The sequence below is a fragment of the Macaca fascicularis genome, chromosome 9 (assembly GCF_037993035.2).
Source record: "Macaca fascicularis isolate 582-1 chromosome 9, T2T-MFA8v1.1".
Taxonomy (NCBI): domain Eukaryota; kingdom Metazoa; phylum Chordata; class Mammalia; order Primates; family Cercopithecidae; genus Macaca; species Macaca fascicularis.
The window spans coordinates 72,848,916-72,867,386 of NC_088383.1; the positions used below are offsets into that span (position 1 = coordinate 72,848,916).

Below are 18,471 nucleotides of genomic sequence, written 5' to 3' on the forward strand. Positions count from 1 at the left end.
AAAGTAAGAGATTACTAAGTATTTGCCCATGGCTTCTCCCGTATGCTGTGCTAAAGAATGGTTCAGGGCCGGGCGCGGTGGCTCACTCCTATAATGCCAGCACTTTGGGAGGCCGAGGGCAGATCACTTGAGGTCAGGAGATCGAGACCACCCTGACCAACATGGTGAAACCCCGTCTCTACTAAAAATACAAAAATTAGCTGGACGTGGTGGCACATACCTGTAATCCCAGCTACTTGGGAGGCTGAGGCACAAGAATGACTTAAATTGGTGACGTGGAGGTTGCAGTGAACTGAGATTGCGCCACTGCACTTCAGCCTGGGTGGCAGAGTGAGACCCTGTCTCAAAAAGAAAAAAAAAAAAAAGCGTTTTAACCAGAAACTCTGTACCCATTGGCAAATCACTCTTTATCTCCTCCTCCTCTTCCCCCAACCCCAGGCAACTCATCTATTTTCTGTCTCTAGAGATTTGCCTGTTCTGGACATTTCATATAAATGGAATCATACAGTATGTGGTCTTTTGTGACCAGATTTTGACATAATTGTAGTTCCTAAAGTGTTATATAAACACTGCTCTTGACCTATATTCTGAATTTCATCGTACTTTGAACTTGAGCAGACACCATCTTATAGATATCTAAAAAATAAGAAATTACCTTTTGTTATGGGAAATTTCAAATATATTCAAAAGTAAAGAATAAGAGTAGGCCGGGCACAGTGACTCACACTGTAATCCCAGCACTTTGGGAGGCCAAAGCGGATGGATCACCTAAGGTCAGGAGTTGGAGACCAGCCTGGCCCACGTGGCTCTACTGAAAATACAAAAAATTAGCTGGGCGTGGTGGTGGTGGACGCCTGTAATCCTAGCTACTCAGGAGGCTGAGGCAGGAGAATTGCTTGAACCCGGGAGATGGAGGTTGCAGTGAGCTGAGATTACACCATTGCACTACAACCTAGGCAACAAGAGCAAAACTCCATCTCAAAAAAAAAAGACAAAATAAATGTTATGATAACCCTCCGGGTACTTATAACCAGCTTCCATAGTGATTATCTTGCAGTTATCAACATATGGCAGTTATTTTATTTTATTTTATTATTTATTTTTTAGACGAGGTCTTGTTCTACCTCCCAGGCTGGAGTGCAGTGGCGCGATCTCGGCTCACTGCAACCTCTGCCTCCTGAGTTCAAGTGATTCTCCTGCCTCAGCCTCCCAAGTAGCTGGGACTACAGGTGTGCACCACCACGCCTGGCTAATTTTTGTATTTTTAGTAGAGATGGGGTTTCACCATATTATCCAGGATGGTCTCCATCTCATGACCTCGTCATCCGCCCACCTTGGCCTTCCAAAATGCTGGGATTACAGGAGTGAGCCACTGCGCATATGGCCAGTTTTGATTTAGCTATACCTCCACCACTTTCCTTTCCCCTCTACATTATTTTATTTTATTTTATCTTATTTTTTGAGACAAGGTCTTGCTTTGTTGCCCAGGCTGGAATGCAGTGATGCCATCAGGGCCACTTCTGAGGTCCTCCCACCGCAGCCTCCTGAGTATCTGGGACCACAGGTACACACCACCACATCTGGCTAATTTTTTTGTGTGGTTTGGAGAGACAGGGTTTTGCCATGTTGCCCAGGTGGTCTCTACCTCCTGAGCTCAAGTAGTCCACCTGCCTCAGCCTCCCAAAGTGCTAGGATTACAGGCATGAGCTACCATGCCCAGCCTCCTCTAGATTATTTTAAAACAAATCTCTGAATCTCTGACATTATATTAATTTAACATGTATCTCTCAGAAATAAACATTCTTTTTTTTTTTTTTAAATGAGATGGAGTCTCACTCTGTCACCCAGGCTGGAATGCAGTGGCACGATCTCGACTCACTGCAGCCTCTGCCTCCTGAGTTCAAGTGATTCTCCTGCCTCAGCCTCCTGAGTAGCTGGGATTACAGGCGCACACCACCACGCCTGGCTAATTTTTGTGTGTGTGTGTATATATATATATATATACAAATATATATATATATATTTTTTTTTTAGTAGAGACAGGGTTTCACCATGTTTGCCAGGCTAGTCTTGAACTCCTGACCTCAGGTGATCCACCTGCCTTGGTCTCCCAAAGTGCTAGGATTACAAGCATGGCTACCGCACCCGGCCAGATTCTTTTTTAAGAGACAAACCTATAATATTATTATACCTAAAAAATTAACAATAATTTATTAATATAATACCTAGCCAATATTCCAGTTTTCTCAGTGGTCCCATAAATGTCTTTTTACAGTTGTTTTATTTCAAGTCAGGATTCAAACAAGACACACACATTGCTTTTTGATGGTAAGGTTCGTAAGTCTTTTTTTTGTTGTTGTTGTTTTTGGTTTTGGGTTTTTTTGTCAGTATGATACCCTCTGTTTTTTCCCCTTCCATTTATTTGTTGAAGAAATTTGGTCATTGTCTTTTAACATTTCACACATTGTAGATTTTGCTGATTATAGTTTTAAGTCTTTAAGAAAAAAAAACTTGTTGTGGCCGGGTGCAGTGGCTCACGCCTGTAATCCCAGCACTTTGGGAGGCCAAGGCAGGCAAATCATGAGGTCAGTTCAAGACCGGCCTGGCCAACATGGTGAAACCCTGTCTCCACTAAAAATATAAAAATTAGTCGGGCATGGTGGCACGCACCTGTAGTCCCAGCTACTCGGGAGGCTGAGGCAGGAGAATCACTTGAACCCGGGAGGCGGAGGTTGTCGTGAGCTGAGATCAGGCCACTACACTCCAGCCTGGGCAACAGAAGGAGACTCTGTCCCAAAAAAACCACCATGTTCTTCTAGCCCTCATTTTTCCTGCAGCTTAGTACTTAGAGCTAGAGGCTCAATTAAAATCAGATACAAATTTTAAAAACAATAATATTTAATAGGAAGTTCTTTGTATTTCTTACGCCATATCAGCAAATACATAATGTCTGGTAGTCTTTCTTTTGTTATGATTGATCAGTGAGTAGACATCATCTTAACCCTATCTTTTATTTATTCTAGAAATTCCCTTACAAATGGCCACCTCTACCTCTGCTTAATTTTTTTTTTTTTTTTCCTGATGGATTCTCGCTCTATCACCTAGTCTGGAGTGCAGCAGTGCGATCTCAGCTCATTGCAACCTCTGCCTCCGAGTGATTCTCCTGCCTCAGCCTCCGGAGTAGCTGGGACTACAGGTGCACACCACTGCACCCGGCTAATTTCTGTATTTTTAGTAGAGACAGGGTTTCGCCATGTTGGCCAGGCTGCTCTTGAACTCCTGACCTCAGGTTATCCACCTGCCTCAGCCTCCCAAAGTGCTGGGATTCCAGGTGTGAGCCATCGCACCCTGCCTTCTTTTAAAGAAATCAGATTCTACTCCCTTCAGGAGGTTCCAGTGGCTACCTTCTTGTCTAGGAGTCACACTTGGCTTGATTAGAGGAACAGCCAATTCTAAACATTACTCTGTAATTCTTTTCTCTTTTTTTTTGAGACAAAGTCTTACTCTGTCACCCAGGCTGGAGTACAGTGGCACGATCATGGCTCACTCCAGCTTCCACTTTCCAGGTTCAAATGATCCTCCTGCCTCAGGCTTCCAAATACAGATGTGCACCACCATACCTGGCTAATTTTTTAATGCTTTTTTTTCTTTCTTTTTTTAGAGATGGGGTCTCACTATGCTGCCTAGGCTGGTCTTGAATTCCTAGGCTCAAGTGATCCTACTGCCTCAGCCTTCCAAAGTGCTGGGATTACAGGCATGAGCTACCACAGCCGGCCATAGCTGTAATTTTTTTTTTTTTTTTTTTTTTTTTTTTTTGCGATGGAGTGAGTCTCTGTTGCCCAGGCTGGAGTGCAGTGGCGCGAAGTCGACTCACTGCAGCCTCTGCCTCTCGGGTTCAAGTGATTATCCTGCCTCAGCCTCCTGAGTAACTGGGATTACAGGCGCCCACCACCACGCCTGGCTAGTTTTTGTATTTTTGTTAGAGATGGGGTTTTCACCATGTTGGTCAGGCTGGTCTCGAACTCCTGACCTCGTGATCTGCCTGCCTTGGCCTCCCAAAGTGCTGGGACTACAGGCATGAGCCATTGCGCCTGGCCTTAGCTGTAATCCTTAAACCTGGCTACCTATAGTCATCTGAGGAGTGGCTCAGAAAACCCAAAAAACACATGAATAATTTTATAGAAATAAGAACATAATACACATGCTGTTTTTATTATACACAATTTTCCTGTCTCTTCTCTCACAGCCATCCCTCCTTCCCCAGGTAATTATGTAGTGTGCATACATTGTATTTTTCTGTTCATACAATCCTATGTAGACCTACATATACAGAAAGTGGTTTTTTTTTTTTTGCTTGTATATCATTTTACATATTTTTTCCTTTTAATGCAACATTTCATTAAAATTCCTTCACATCATCTCGTTTAACTCAGTTCATTCTTTTTAAGTGACTGAACAATATTTAGTATTAAACCATAATGTATTTAGCTATTCTTCTATAGATGGGCATTACTTTATTTCTAGTTCTTGGCTACTATAAATTATGTCAGTAGAAAATATTCTTACACATATGTTGTTATGAACTGGTATTTTTTTCTTCTTCTTCTCAGGATTAGAATTGTTGGGCAACAGGATAAATATATTTTTTATTTTACTGGCGATTACCAGGTTGCTTTTTAGGAAGACTGTAACATTTCACATTTCCCCCAATAATGTTCAAGGATATATATATATATATATATATATATTTTTTTTTTTTTTTGTGAGATGGAGTCTTGTTCTGTCACCCAGGCTGGAGTACAGTGGCGTGATCTTGGCTCACTGCAAGCTCTGCCTCCCGAGTTCATACCATTCTCCCGCCTCAGCCTCCCGAGTAGCTGGGACTACAGGCGCCCACCACCATGCTCAGCTAATTTTTTGTATTTTGAGTGGAGATGGGGTTTCACCGTGTTAGCCAGGATGGTCTTGATCTCCTGACCTCGCGATCCGCCCGCCTCAACTTCCCAAAGTGCTGGGATTACAGGTGTACACCACCATGCCCGGCCAAGGATATTTTCTTGGACTTTTTAGGAACCTTTCAAAAATGAAAATTCCCAGGCACCAACCACAAACCTTCTGATTCAGGTCTGTGGTAACATCCAGAAAGCTATATTTTTAAAAGTTCCCAGATGAATCTGAGGTGGTATTGAAAGCACTGCATTTAAGTACCCAGGAATACTGAAAATAACTGGTCTTACAGTACTTACATGAATAATATCAGCTTCAGCCAGATATAGATATATTAGAATCACATCATCAAATCAAGACATGAATTGGCCATGGACATATGTGTCAAATGTAGGTCAAGGGCATATACAGTTTCAGAATGGAAAACTTAATTAGCTGGATTGGGGTTAGCCCCTTGGGAGTCACCAATCCAGTTTAGAGCAACTCTGAACAATCTAGAAAGGTTTTGAAGAGAGGTAAGCATTTAGTAGTTATTTAGAATTTAAATGATTTGAGAGAAGCTAAGGAGAAAAGAGCATTACATGTGTAAAACATTCCTGAGGTGCTCCTGCTCAGAGTACAAGAGGTCACCAGGTCACCAGGTGAGATGATAAGAGTACTGTGCTGAAAATCAAGAGAGTTTTAATCCTCATTAAACTACTAAACTGTCAGACCCTGGAACTCATTTTCCTGTTATATAAAATGAGGAGGTTTGATAGATGATTATTTTGATCATTTCAATTCTGAACTAGACTGGAGATAATTTCTTTTGTCACCACAGATACTTCAGAAAATCACTGTGTTAGATAATTTCCTCTGTCTGTAAGTCTTGAGCCCAAGTCTGACAGAAGCTGATTATGTTTACAAAAATGAAATGAAGCAAGATGGGGACATTCAGTAAACTATCCATATTCTAAAATTCTTGTTTCTTTCTTTTTTTTTTTTCTTGAGACGGACTCTCACTCTGTCGCCCAGGCTGGAGTGCAGTGGCATGATCTTGGCTCACTGCAAGCTCCACCTCCTGGGTTCACGCCATTCTCCTGCCTCAGCCTCCCGAGTAGCTGGGACTACAGGTGCCCACCACCATGCCCGGCTAAGTTTTTGTATTTTTAGTAGAGACGGGGTTTCACTGTGTTAGCCATGATGTTCTCGATCTCCTGGCCTGTGATACACCCGCCTCGGCCTCTCAAAGTGCTGGGATTACAGGCGTGAGCCACCACATCTGGCCCCTCTTGTTTCTAAATTTCAGGAGCATGTCCCCCCGTTGAATTCAGGAATGCATATTTATTATTTAGTGAAACAACAACTCCTGAGTTTGTGCTGCTAGGCTTAGAGGTTAGGCCCTAGCAGAAGAAACAGCCTCAACTTGTATTTATGTTTTCCTCTTCAGGCTCTGCAGATGGCATGGGGAGGAGGTTGCACTCAGCCCCTGATCCTGGTCTCTCAAAGACTCCAACAGCAGAAATGGAGCAGAGTCTCCATGAAGCCAGAACAGTGTGTACTTCTCAGGTAGCAGCCTCAGGTGCTAAGGTGCTGGACCTGGGGTGGTGTGTTGGGGAAGGAATTATGGAAAGATATGTCTGGTAGGGATGATGATAAGGCAGAGGCATGGTGATATGGGGCTATCAGAAGAAAATAAGGTCTATGATTGGGCTTCTTTTGAATTAGAGGAGATTTTTACATGGCCACTATCTTACCAATACATGTAATTCAGGTGTCTATTACTACTGAGTCTTCCCCTATTCTTTCCCATACCCTGAGGATAGTGTCTGTGGGAAAACCATAAGTCTGGTATTATGTGTCTGCCTGTATGTGTCTGTGTGTTTGAAGGCTACACCTTGCCGAGGCCTCAGCAGGGAGTGTGGGGAGGATGAGCAGTACAGTGCAGAGAACTTACGTCGCATCTCACGCAGTCTCAGTGGCACCGTTGTCTCAGAGAGGGAGGAAGCTCCAGTTTCTTCCCACAGTTTTGTAAGTAGAATCAGGGTCCATCTATTCAGAGCACCTTCCTCCTTGCTAAGCAAAAATACAGTGCAGGTGAAGAAGCAGGGAGAAAGTGAAGGTTGTAGTGTGAGGAAAAGCCCTGTGTACTCAGCAAAAATAAGGACACGCAGTCATTATTTTATTTACAAACATTCAGTTGGAGCCTGGAGGAATGTCCATTCCCTGTAGCAGTTCTGAAAGGCTGTGTGTGTTGTAGGGTTTCCTAGGGTGAGAAGAGTCATAATGGCCTTGAGAGGAATCTGAGAAGCAAAGGCTGCTGATTGGGTCAGAAGCCACCGCACTAATCAAAGGAAGAAGGAAAGAAATGGGATGCGGTATTGGTTTGCTTTTTCCCCTCACCCCCAGTATGTGACTGAATAGAATTCAGTGTGTTTTCAATCTAAAGTGAAGCATGTGCATCAGCAAGAAAAAGAAAAAAGCCTTGCGAATTTTCATATGGTACTAATGCAGTAATGTGTAGGCAGAAGGGGCAGGAAAGCCCAAGCCATTAGAGATCAACAGACTTAAATAATATCAGTGGCTAGGTCTGTAGGTAATCATACCTTTGGAGAATTTCACTTCCTTGCCCAAGTTGAGTTTTCATTACAGTAGAGGTCAGGGTACAAAGTACCAGTGCACTGAAGGTTGTCCACTAGGTCAGTTCAGGAAAAATGTAAAAACAGGTTTTAAATACATGGTACAAAAATAAAAAGGTATAAAAGCATATATGGTGAAAACCAAGTCTGTCTTCTACCAGCTCTTCAGATTCAGTTTCCCTCCTAAGAGGTACTCATTTTTCTAATTTTTAAAAATCAGCCGAGGCCAGACGTGGTGGCTCATGCCTATAATCCCAGCACTTTGGGAGGCCGAGGATGGTGGATCACCTGAGGTCAGGAATTCGAGACCAGCCTGGCCAACATGGCGAAAATATAAAAATTAGCTGGACATGGTGGGAGGGGGTGCCTGTACTCCTAGCTACTCAGTAGGCTGAGGCAGGAGAATCGCTTGAATCTGGGTGGCAGACGTTGCAGTGAGCTGAGATTGAGCCACTGCACTCCAGCCTGGGCGACAGAGCAAGACTCTGTCTCAAAAACAAAACAAAACAAACAGAAAAACTCAGCTGAATTTATAATAAGATTCATTCAATTTATTGTTCATAAATTCCTAAACAATTCTGATCAGGCTGCCATTCTTTTTTGGAAAAGGTGGACTCTCCTGCCTAGCATTTGTTCTCATGTACTTTCAATTCATTTAATGGCAAATTGTTATCTTCCAAGGAGAATTGGCTTCCTTTCTTCTGACTTCTGTATCATTCATTGATTCATTCTTTTAAATAAATACTTACTGATTCTGTCACAAGATTCCTAACACAAAAATAAACAAATAAATAAGTGCTTATTGAGTGTGTTCTAGGTATTGTGCTAGGTGCTGGAGATACAATGGTGAATTAGATGTAGTCCCTGCTTTTATGGAGCTTACAGTCTACAGTGAAGGACAGATAAATAAACAATTATAATGTATTAAGGATTTGATCCTATGAGAACATAATAGAAGGGACATTTAAATCAGGCTTGAGGTATCATGGAAGGCTTCCTGGAGGAAGCAAAAAGAATATAGCAGGTAAAAGGGACCTGAGCAAATATTAACTGAATTAAAATAAGCTTATTTAGTATGGCAGGATTAGAAAGTCTGGCGAGGGGAGATGATGGAGAGTGTTGACGAGAGGATACAAAGAATATTATGGACCGCAGACAGCCCTGTATGTCACAGTAAGTAGTTTGGAAGGATAGAGATAAGTCAACGTATTTGAGACCCAGTTAGGAAGTAAACATCAGTGGGAGTTGGTGCCTGCCTGGATGTTGGGAGAGGGGGTAAAGGATGATACTCAAGTTTTATGGTTAGATAATGATATATTTAAGGGAAGATATGTATTCAGTTTTGCATATATTAAGCTTGAGTGGAGATATCTGGCAGGCTTTTGGAATGAGATATATAAGCTGGAAATTGAAATTTGGGAATCATACCCATTGAAAAGAGGAAAAGACTTGCAGAAAGAGAAGAGGAGCCAGGACATATCCCTAAAGAGCATTAGATTTAAGGTGGTTCTTCTTTTGAAGAACCCTAAAAGGAGACTGAGAAAAAAAGACTAGAGAGACTGAAGGGAAACCAGGGATGTGTGGTACCATAGGCACCAAGGGGAGAATGTTTCAAGAAGAAAGGAGTAATTAGCTATGTCACATGCTGAGAGGAGTGGCACCTGGACTTAGGCGGTATGATAAATGCTTATTTTGTGCCATGTTGTGGTAGGTGCTGTGAGCATACACTGATGAAACAACACAAATTCTGCCCTTGAGTAGCTTGCAGTCTCATAAAGGAAATTAGACATACTGGCATATAGATTATTTTATTTAACGTATTATTACTAAGTGCCCACATTGTTCTAGGCACTGTTCAAGGTGCTAGGGATACTGAAGTAAAAAGAAATAGGGGAGAAAGACAATAAACAAATAAATGATATAATGCCAGACAATGATAAGTATGATAAAGAATAATAAAATAAGGCAAGAGAATAAGGAGTAAAGAGGTAATAGTGTTTTTTTTGAGGGCTATTCCTGATAGTAGGGTAGTGAGGGAAATCAGCTCTAAGGAAGTAACTTTTGATTAGAGACCTCAGTGATATGAAGGTGTGAGCCATCAGAAGAATATTCTTGGTAACAGAAACAGTAAGTATAAAGACTCTGAGGTAGCAATGAGCTTGGTGTGTTTGAGGAACATTAAAATTAGAGTGTAAAAGCTCCAGGAATGATAGGAAATAAAGTGAGGAGCAGTAGGGCCATATCACATAGGACCTTGTAGACCATGGTAAGGAGTGGATAGGAGATAGGAAGAGCAGATTGAAGGCTGTTGCAGTAGTCCAGGTGAATTTAAATATAAAACCCATAGGTAGAAATGATAGTCCTTGGCAAGTAATGGAACTGTGGATGCGAAGTAGGAAATCAAGGTCATTGCCAATGTTTGAATATGGGTGATTTAGGAAAATGAGGTACCAGGAGGAGGAGTTTGGAAGGATTTTGGTTCGATTTTGGATATGCTACTGTTTCAGATATTAAAGGGGAATATTTCTGGGTATTTGTCATAAAAGTAGATAATTAATAGGGAATAGAGCAGGACATAAGCATCAGTAAATACAAACTTGACAGGCAAAAGAGGAAGCTGTGGAATGTATAGCAGTGACAGGAGAGAAGATGGGGTAGAGTTCTTGATTCTACATTTAAACATATATAGTTTTATTCCCAGTACTTAGAATAAGGATTTTTTTTTTTTCTCATTCTCTCAGGCTTTCTGAATTTCTCATATTTTGTTTTTATTTTTAAATTTCTATCTCAATCTCTCTAATTCTACTGTTAGCATTAAGGAGTTTGCTAAAGACCTGAATGGTAGGGTTGGGAAGGTGAGGGATATGAGGAGGACTGATTAAGGGATAAGGATCTGAAGTTTGCAGTTTCTTAGAGGGCTGGCAGGGAGAGTGACTGAATAAATTGGGTCCTACTGCAGAACAAGGCATGTAGGCATGTTTGTGCTCTGGTTCCCTCCATTTCCCTTTGCTTGCCTCACTGTGTTTACCCAACTACATCCTGCTTTGTGTTAATCCTCATCTCTATGTTTTTTTGTCTTGTCTCATTATAAGGATTCATCAAACGTGAGGAAGCCTTTGGAAACCGGGCACCGTTGTTCCAGCTCCTCTTCCCTCCCTGTCATCCATGACCCTTCTGTGTTTCTCCTCGGTCCCCAACTCTACCCTCCCCAACCACAGTTCCTGTCCCCAGATGTCCTGATGCCCAGCGTGGCAGGGGAGCCCCATAGACTCCCAGGTAACTCCCCCAAATCTAATATTATATGCCAGAATTTGGTACCTTTTCAGGGGCCTCATAGGGTCAAATCAGTATACCTATGGGGAGGGGGGTATCCCAAGGTGGAGTGGTGTGAGGGTATGAATTACTGCTTCAAAGTCGTGCATTGATCCAGATAAATATTAAATCATTTGTTGGGCACCATGATTCTTAGACCAAGGGTCTAGACCAGCACCCCTAGAGTCTGTCTACTTATGAGAATGAACTGCTTCAGTCATGATAGAATAAGCTTTTAACTGACAAAGGGGAGTTAATACCCAGTCTTTGGGACACCCCCAGAACAGAAATGGTCATCTCTATCAGCTAGTTTTCTCTCCTTCTGTCCTCTGAGTCTCAGCTGAGGGATGGTCTAGGAAGACAAGGAATGAGTGGGAGAATTGGAAAGACCCTATACATGGAGTACCCACACCATGTGTACAGACCCAGACAATTGTGGGGAAGGTGGGCAACATCATTTTGGCTTTCTTTGACCTTCCAAGTGAGATGTTCTCTTTTTTCCCCTCATGCGCTGGATGTCCAAGCTTGAGGCAGTGGTTCTCAGCGGATAAAGGGGATGTACTACCGGTATCTAGTGGGTAGAGGCCAGGGATGCTGCTAAATGTCACACAATGCACAGGGCAGTCTCTTCCCAACCCCAACAAAGAATTATCAGCCCAAGATATTAACAGTGCCAAAGTTGAATAAATGTATAAGAAAAGGCATTCCACATTAGATCTCAGAGATCAAACGAAGGCAGCTTAACTGAAGTGAAGATAACATTTTAAGAAAAGTTGGAAAAAACAAAAAAAAGTCAGGCACAGTGTCTCACACCTGTAATCCCAGCACTTTGGAGGCCAAGATGGGAGGATTGCTTAAGCCCAGGAGTTCGAGACCAGCCTGGGCAACATAGTGAGATCCCATCTCTATTTTTTTAAAAAAGAAAAGCTGAGTGAGGTTTTGGTATGGTGGTTCTAGAAGTATAGCCATCACAAACGGAGTATACGTTTGCTATATATTGCTATATATTAGGGAGCCCTCCTTTTGTATGCGTGTGTATAGTGGATAAGAGATTATAGTGGAGGGAGGTAGAGGTATGGCAACATCCATGAGACTGTTTCATTTGCCCAGGTTGGAAGTATGATATTTGATTTTGATGTATATTAGGAATTTTAAAAAATGGAATCAAAAGCACAGCTTGGTTCCTTCTTTCCCTTGTGTGTATGCTCTTGGTAGGGAATTGGGCTAAACAGCTAGGCATGGCTCTCTGGGAAGAATGGTATTCTGAAGATGCTCAGTCTTTGGGTTTCTTTTCTTTCCCCAGGAACTTCGAGGAGTGTCCAGCAGTTTCTGGCTATGTGTGACAGGGGTGAAACTTCCCAAGGGGCCAAGTACACAGGAAGGACTTTGAATTACCAGAGCCTCCCCCATCGTTCCAGAACAGACACCTCCTGGGCACCCTGGTCAGAGACTAACCAGCATATTGGGACCAGATTCCTGACTACTCCAGGGTGCAATCCTCAGCTAACCTACACTGCCACACTACCAGAAAAAAGCAAGGGCCTTCAGGTTCCTCACGCTCAGTCCTGGGGTGATCTTTCCCATTCACCCTCCCACCCTCCCATTGTTCATCCTGTGTACCCACCATCTAGCAGTCTTCATGTACCCCGGAGGTCAGATTGGAATTCAGATCCTGTTCCAGGGTCCCGAACCCCTGGTCCTCGAAGAGTAGATATGCCCCCAGATGACGACTGGAGGCAAAGCAGTTATGCCTCCCGCTCTGGACACAGGAGGACAGTGGGAGAAGGGTTTCTGTTTGTTCTATCAGATGCCTCCAGAAGAGAGCAGATCAGGGCTAGAGTCCTGCAGCACAGTCGATGGTAAAGGTTACTCCTTTCCTTTCCTGGAGCTACACCTTTCTATGTAAAACTGTACTGTGGGCCAGGCGCGGTGGCTCATGCCTGTAATCCCAGCACTTTGGGAGGCTGAGGCGGGTGGATCACAAGGTCAGGAGATTGAGACCATCCTGGCCAACATGGTGAAACCCTGTCTCTACCAAAATACAAAAAATTAGCCAGGCGTGATGGTGCATGCCTGTAGTCCCAACTACTCGGGAGGCTGAGGCAGGAGAATTGCTTAAACCCGGGAGGCAGAGGTTGCAGTGACCTGACATCGCACCACTGCACTCCAGCTTGGCAACAGAGTGAGACTCCGTCTCGGAAAACAAAACAAAAAAACTGTACTGTGGCAGCGTTGGTACCCTGCATCACTGCCATGGTTGTGCTATTCTTATCTCAACATAGAATTGGTGGGTTCTCCTAAGGGTGTCAGGAACCTCTAAAAAGACCTGATTCTTTGGGAGGGGATATTTGAAATTCCAACTTCCATTCCCCCTAGCAAAAGGAAGCAGCTGCTGTTTAAGGGTTTTATCTGAGCCACTTTAAAGATGAATCCATGGTATTACTCTGGATACTACCCATTCCTTAGGATCTTAAGGTCACATTTTATTCCTGGATGCTTTATGTCCCCACCTCCACCTGAGCCCTCGTCCTCTGTTCCCTACTATATTCCCAACTTCTACTCTTTGTTTTATCCACCTATCCCTATTACCTGACCCTTTGTCTTCCCTATCTCCCATCCTGGGGGGGACATGTAGCCCTGTGGTCATGGTTCTGATTACATCATCAGGGCAGCCCCCTGCCCAGGTATTATGGCCTGTCAGCATTCCTTGTGCCCTCCAAACCTTAGGCCTAGAATGCGGAGCTGCCAACATAACATCCACCCTTTTGAACAGATGGAGTCAGGCACACTAACACAGCCTTCTGTCCTCAGCACAGCCATTATTACCACTTGCTCAGTTGTTGTTGTGAACCCTCAGAATCAGCTGAACTATTTTAGGCCAAACATACTGTTTTTGTAAAGTATTTTTCATTAATAAATCTATAAGATAGTTCTATTTAATTCCTTGTCATTCTTCCCTTTGTATGCTCTTGCTTTTTTTGTACTGGGGTGGGGAGGCCTAGATAAATACATGAAGTGGCTTTTGACTGAGTGGAAGTGAGGAGCCAGAGAGGAGTTGAAGGATATACAATCAAGGTGGGAATCAATGGGTCCTAAAATAGGGTGCCTGTCCTTTTTACTATTGCTGCTAGGATGTTTCCCATCCCTTTCCTGATAGAGCATTCAGTACTCAGTACATTATACACTTCCTTCCTTCCTCCCCTCCTTAGGGAGATTTTCTGGGGATTCAAGCTCTTCTTATAAACTCACTCCTGATCGATGTACTCTGGGTGCCTTTCCTCTATCTTATAAGTTTGTGACATGCCTCCTGTTCCTTCCTCTCCTTCCATGGGGGCCTCTCCCTTTCCCTTCCCCTGTAGTGTTATGGCCTTCCATGCCAGAAAAATCCATTTTCACCCGTGCCTCACTCCTGAGACTCTTCCCTCTAAATAATAGCTTGTGGGTTCCCTTTTTGGAAAATACCCATTGTTGGTCTTTCCCTTCGTCTTTCACCTCGGGTCTCAGGATTGAAACTGACACAAAGAAGAGGTGGAAAGGTACTCTTTGAGACCTTCGGGCTACTACTTACTTATCACCATCCATTATGAACAGATTCTGAGCACATGTATTATTGAGCAGGACAATGGGCAGGAATTTGTTGTTCCATCCCACTTGGATCCTGCACCATCAAGATATATAGAGCTTAGTGGACATGCTGGTCCCTGTCCATGATTCAACATATCTCCTGGTGTCGTGGATGCACTCCTCTAATAATTTTTGATAAACAGTCAATTCTTTTCCCTCTACCCCCTTTCCCATGAATGTCAGTCACCTTGGTCTCTATAAAGGGTCCATAATCACCTGGGCCCAGGTTCTGTGCATGCACAGAAATAAGGAATTAATTTCCAATTCCCTATTTACTCCTCTGCCTTCCAGGAGGAGGCTGTGTCCTTTTCAGGTGAATTCTTCAGATTCTTTGCACATCTCTTGGTGTCATCTTCTTTCTTCCCCTTACCTGTTTTGACAAACTGTGGCGCCGAAATTGCTCTAGCTGCATTCTTATTCTGTGCCTTCAGACTCTTGACAATTCCAGACTCTAAACACAAAGGCCAGAATTCTCTTTCAAACTGCATTTTGGATGGTCCTTTCTCCACTCTAGAACCTATAATGCTTCCTCTATTCTGTGGTCCCCTGCCAACCCTTTAGTATTCAGATCTGGTAGCTAAATCGTTATACATTTGTTTCTCTATTAGTAGGAGATCCTGAGGTTTAATCACGTCTCCTCAGTTTAATGGGAATGCCATGAGAGCGGGTGTGTTTTCTCGCAGTCGTTCATCGCAGCACCTAGCTACAGACTTGCCCCATCTCCTCATTCTTGATTCCGCATGCAAAGAATTTTAACCTGATCCCTTGGCCTCGTCCTGTTTCTCTCCTAGCCTCAGTAATTTTGCCCAAGTCCCTAGAGCCTACCCCGCCCCCACCCCCGCACGCGCAGTGCATGCCGGTCTTAGCCCCTCTGTAGGGAAAGAGGGTCCGCCATGTTCCCCGGCGGCGCCGCCGCTTGGCTCTGGTAGCCGCCGCCCCCGCCCCCAACCCCGCCCGGCCCAGAGCCTAGCCGAGCCCCGGGCCCAGCATGGCCGCCCCGGAGCCGGCCCGGGCTGCACCGCCCCCGCCCCCGCCCCCGCCGCCCCCTCCCGGGGCTGACCGCGTCGTCAAAGGTGAGAGGTGGACGAAGCCCTGGGGGCCTGGCCTGAGGAGCTAGCTGTGTGTGAGAGCGGGCGGGAGACCGTCCCCTCGGGAGTGGGCCCGGAAGGGCGGGCGAGTGAGTGGCTGCCTCCCTTGGGGAGTGGCCCCTGGGCGGGCCCCTGCTGGGCAGGACTGAGTCGGTGGCAGTGGCTCCGCGGTCTACCGGTTGCTTTCAGGCCGGGGCGGAGGTTTTGCTGCCGTGGCTTCCTAGCCCAAGGGTTGAGGCTGTTAGCTGCGGTGAGCCCCTTTTCTCCCCACTCGGCCTGTCAAAGCGGCGCAGGGGCCGCGATTAGTTTCCTGCCCCGCGACAGCTGCACTTCTGGCTTGCCGGGGCGAACTGAGGGGCTCGGAGACCTTCAGCCACGCGAGGCCCGCCGGTGAGCAGTCAGAAATCACCTCGGCTTTGGCTCACGCTTGCTCCCCAGTGACAGTCGTCCGCCCTATCCGCGTCTAGCTAGCGACAACCGCAGGGGTTCACTTTTGGCCGTCAGGTGCCACCCGGAGCAGAAACTGGGGGAACCTTGTGGGATGGGACCTTGGTGAAGGGTTGGGTAAGGAATTGGGAGGCCAGCCTTTATAGTGCAGAAAGGGAGAGAAAGCAGCATAAACAACAACAAAATTGTGGATAGGAAGTATTTACTTAGAAAACCGTCAACACTTTGGTCAAAATGGGTTACTCCTCCCCTACAAACACACACCCACACACTCATCCTAGACGAAAAAGTTAAATGTTTCTCAGCCAGGGCAGAATTTATGGATGTTTACCCACAACAGGTCAGCAGATTAATTTAAAATAGAGAAATTGAGAGCTAATTGAGAGTTGCTTAAGATTCCAAGCTTCCTGGGAGAGCCTACCAACCTCAAACACTGCTGTGGAGGTGAAAAATAATTGAAATGATTCTCTTTACCATGTATCTTGATTGATAAATTGAAATCGTAGAATAAACTTTTCCTTATTTGTATTGTATTTATTTTTAAAACATAGGTACTTTTGTTTTCATTCAGCTTCTCAAATACACTGGCACAGTATTTAAACACTGTTAGCCTACTTTTGGAAATCTGACTCATATGTTTCCATTAAAATATTTAAAAACGGCTGGGCTTGGTGGCTCACGCCTGTAATCCCAGCACTTTGGGAGCCCGAGGTGGGCGGATCACGAGGTCAGAAGATCGAGACCATCCTGGCTAACACGGCGAAACCCCGTCTCTACTAAAAACACAAAAAATTAGCCGGGCGTGGTGGTGGGCGCCTGTAGTCCCAGCTACTTGGGAGGCCGAGGCAGGGGAATGGCGTGAACCCGGGAGGTGGAGCTTGCAGTGAGCCGAGATCATGCCACTGCATTCCAGCCTGGGCAACAGAGCGAGACCTCGTTTCCAAAAAAAAAAAAAAAAAAAAATGAAACCTTTTTTCTTTTTTTTTTTTTTTTAATTAAAAATTTTAAACCTGAACCTTCTTTGGTTCTTAAAAGAGTAATACTAATTTGGCCCGGTGTGATGGCTCACACCTGTAATCCCAGCACTTTGGGATGCTGATGAGGCAGGCGGATCGCTTGAACTCAGGAGTTGGAGACCAGCATGGGCAACATGGCAAAACCTTGTCTCTACCAAAAATACAAAAAATAAAAATTAGCCGGGCATGGTGGCGCTCCCCTGTAGTCCCAGCTGCTCGGGAGGCTGAGGCACGAGAGTCGCTGGAGCCTGAGAGGCGGAGGTTGCAGTGAGCCGAGATTTGCGCTAGTGTGCTCCAGCCTGGACGACAGAGCCCGACCCTGTCTCCAAAAACAAAAACAAAACACTGATTTGCACCTAGGCGTAAGTTACTAGTATATCCAGTTGGGCCAGGCATTGGAATGAGCTGAATAAAGAATTTATGGAATCCTTATACAGATAAATCTTAAAAAAAAAAAAAAAAGTGATGCAGGCATTCGTTCTGTCAAGAAATCCTGGAGTTTTGTGGGGGTGGGAACGGGATATTGGCTACAGTCATTTTCTGACTGTATTTCTGTGTTGTGTGTGCATTTCCCTGGGCACTTTTCACCAGACTGTTAGATGGGGTAACCAATCACATTCCTGAACAATGAGTTTATGCTATCCTTATGCTTGTGAATCTTCTTATTCCTTGTCATATATGTGGTAATGTTTTTTTCTGTACTGCTTTAATGCAGTGAAAATAAGATTCCAAACATAAGGCAGATTCCTTAGGGGTGAGTTGTGAGTCCAAGGCAGTCATATTTGCAGATTATTGGTGTGGAATAAAAGCCATTTGATTTAGATAAATAGGAAAGGAGCTTGTTAATATAGAAAATTATAGTTAAATAAAGCTCATGGTTATCATATTTCTTGTGCTTCATTGAGCCCTCTTCATAGAGACTACTTTCATTTTTTTATGGAATTTGTTAACCAGTTGGAATGCTGTATGGATTATGTGTTTAAAGATGGTGTGTAACAGACTACTTTGCACTGCTCATGGAGTCTCCTGCATTTACTGAGAAATTCACCTTTCTTACAGATCCAGAAATCCACTTTTAAATTTCATTTTCAGGATTCTTCTTGTCTTTTATTCAGTAATTATTCTATAATGTGATACCTGATGGTACAGAATACTGGTTGCCTGAGATAAATGATGACTTGTGTGAGTTCAGCTTAAGTTTAACTTGTTAAAATCCAAATTTCTTTTAAGTCCACAATGTGGTGGTAGTTTTGTATCCATACATTTTCTTAGTAGTAATATTATGGAGACCATCTGTTGGCATTAAATGCAAGTAGTCTTTTTCTCCCTGGAACTTCTTTTATTTTTTTGAGACAGTTTCGCTCTTGTTGCCCAAGTGGAGTGCAATGGCGCAATCTCCCTCATTGCAACCTCCGCCTC

General features: G+C 44.1%; 2 protein-coding genes across 63 annotated transcripts in view; both read left to right on the plus strand.

The window, feature by feature from the left end:
• The window catches only part of USP54 (ubiquitin specific peptidase 54), a 117,931-nt gene extending 104,114 nt beyond the window's left edge, over window positions 1-13,817 (plus strand). For 19 of the 50 annotated variants that reach the window (XR_012417779.1, XR_012417783.1, XR_012417786.1 and 16 more), the window contains 4 exons: window positions 6,377-6,495; window positions 6,817-6,957; window positions 10,658-10,841; window positions 12,181-13,817. Coding sequence is in view for 39 of the 50 variants with exons in the window: in XM_074001766.1 (XP_073857867.1) it covers window positions 6,377-6,495; window positions 6,817-6,957; window positions 10,658-10,841; window positions 12,181-12,740 (1,004 nt within the window). In the remaining 11 variants the exon portion in view is untranslated. Of the gene's footprint in view, window positions 1-6,376; window positions 6,517-6,816; window positions 6,958-10,657; window positions 10,842-12,180 lie in introns of all 50 variants that reach the window. The other 31 variants (XM_074001765.1, XM_074001769.1, XM_074001791.1 and 28 more) reach the window with 5 other exon arrangements.
• A 1,537-nt stretch (window positions 13,818-15,354) lies between these two features.
• Window positions 15,355-18,471, plus strand: part of PPP3CB (protein phosphatase 3 catalytic subunit beta) — a 60,632-nt gene continuing 57,515 nt past the window's right edge. For 7 of the 13 annotated variants that reach the window (XM_045400070.2, XM_045400074.2, XM_045400071.2 and 4 more), the window contains exon 1: window positions 15,355-15,574. In XM_045400070.2, the coding sequence (XP_045256005.2) occupies window positions 15,490-15,574 (85 nt within the window). In that variant the 5' untranslated portion in view covers window positions 15,355-15,489. Of the gene's footprint in view, window positions 15,980-18,471 lie in introns of all 13 variants that reach the window. The other 6 variants (XM_045400077.3, XM_074001821.1, XM_074001823.1 and 3 more) reach the window with 2 other exon arrangements.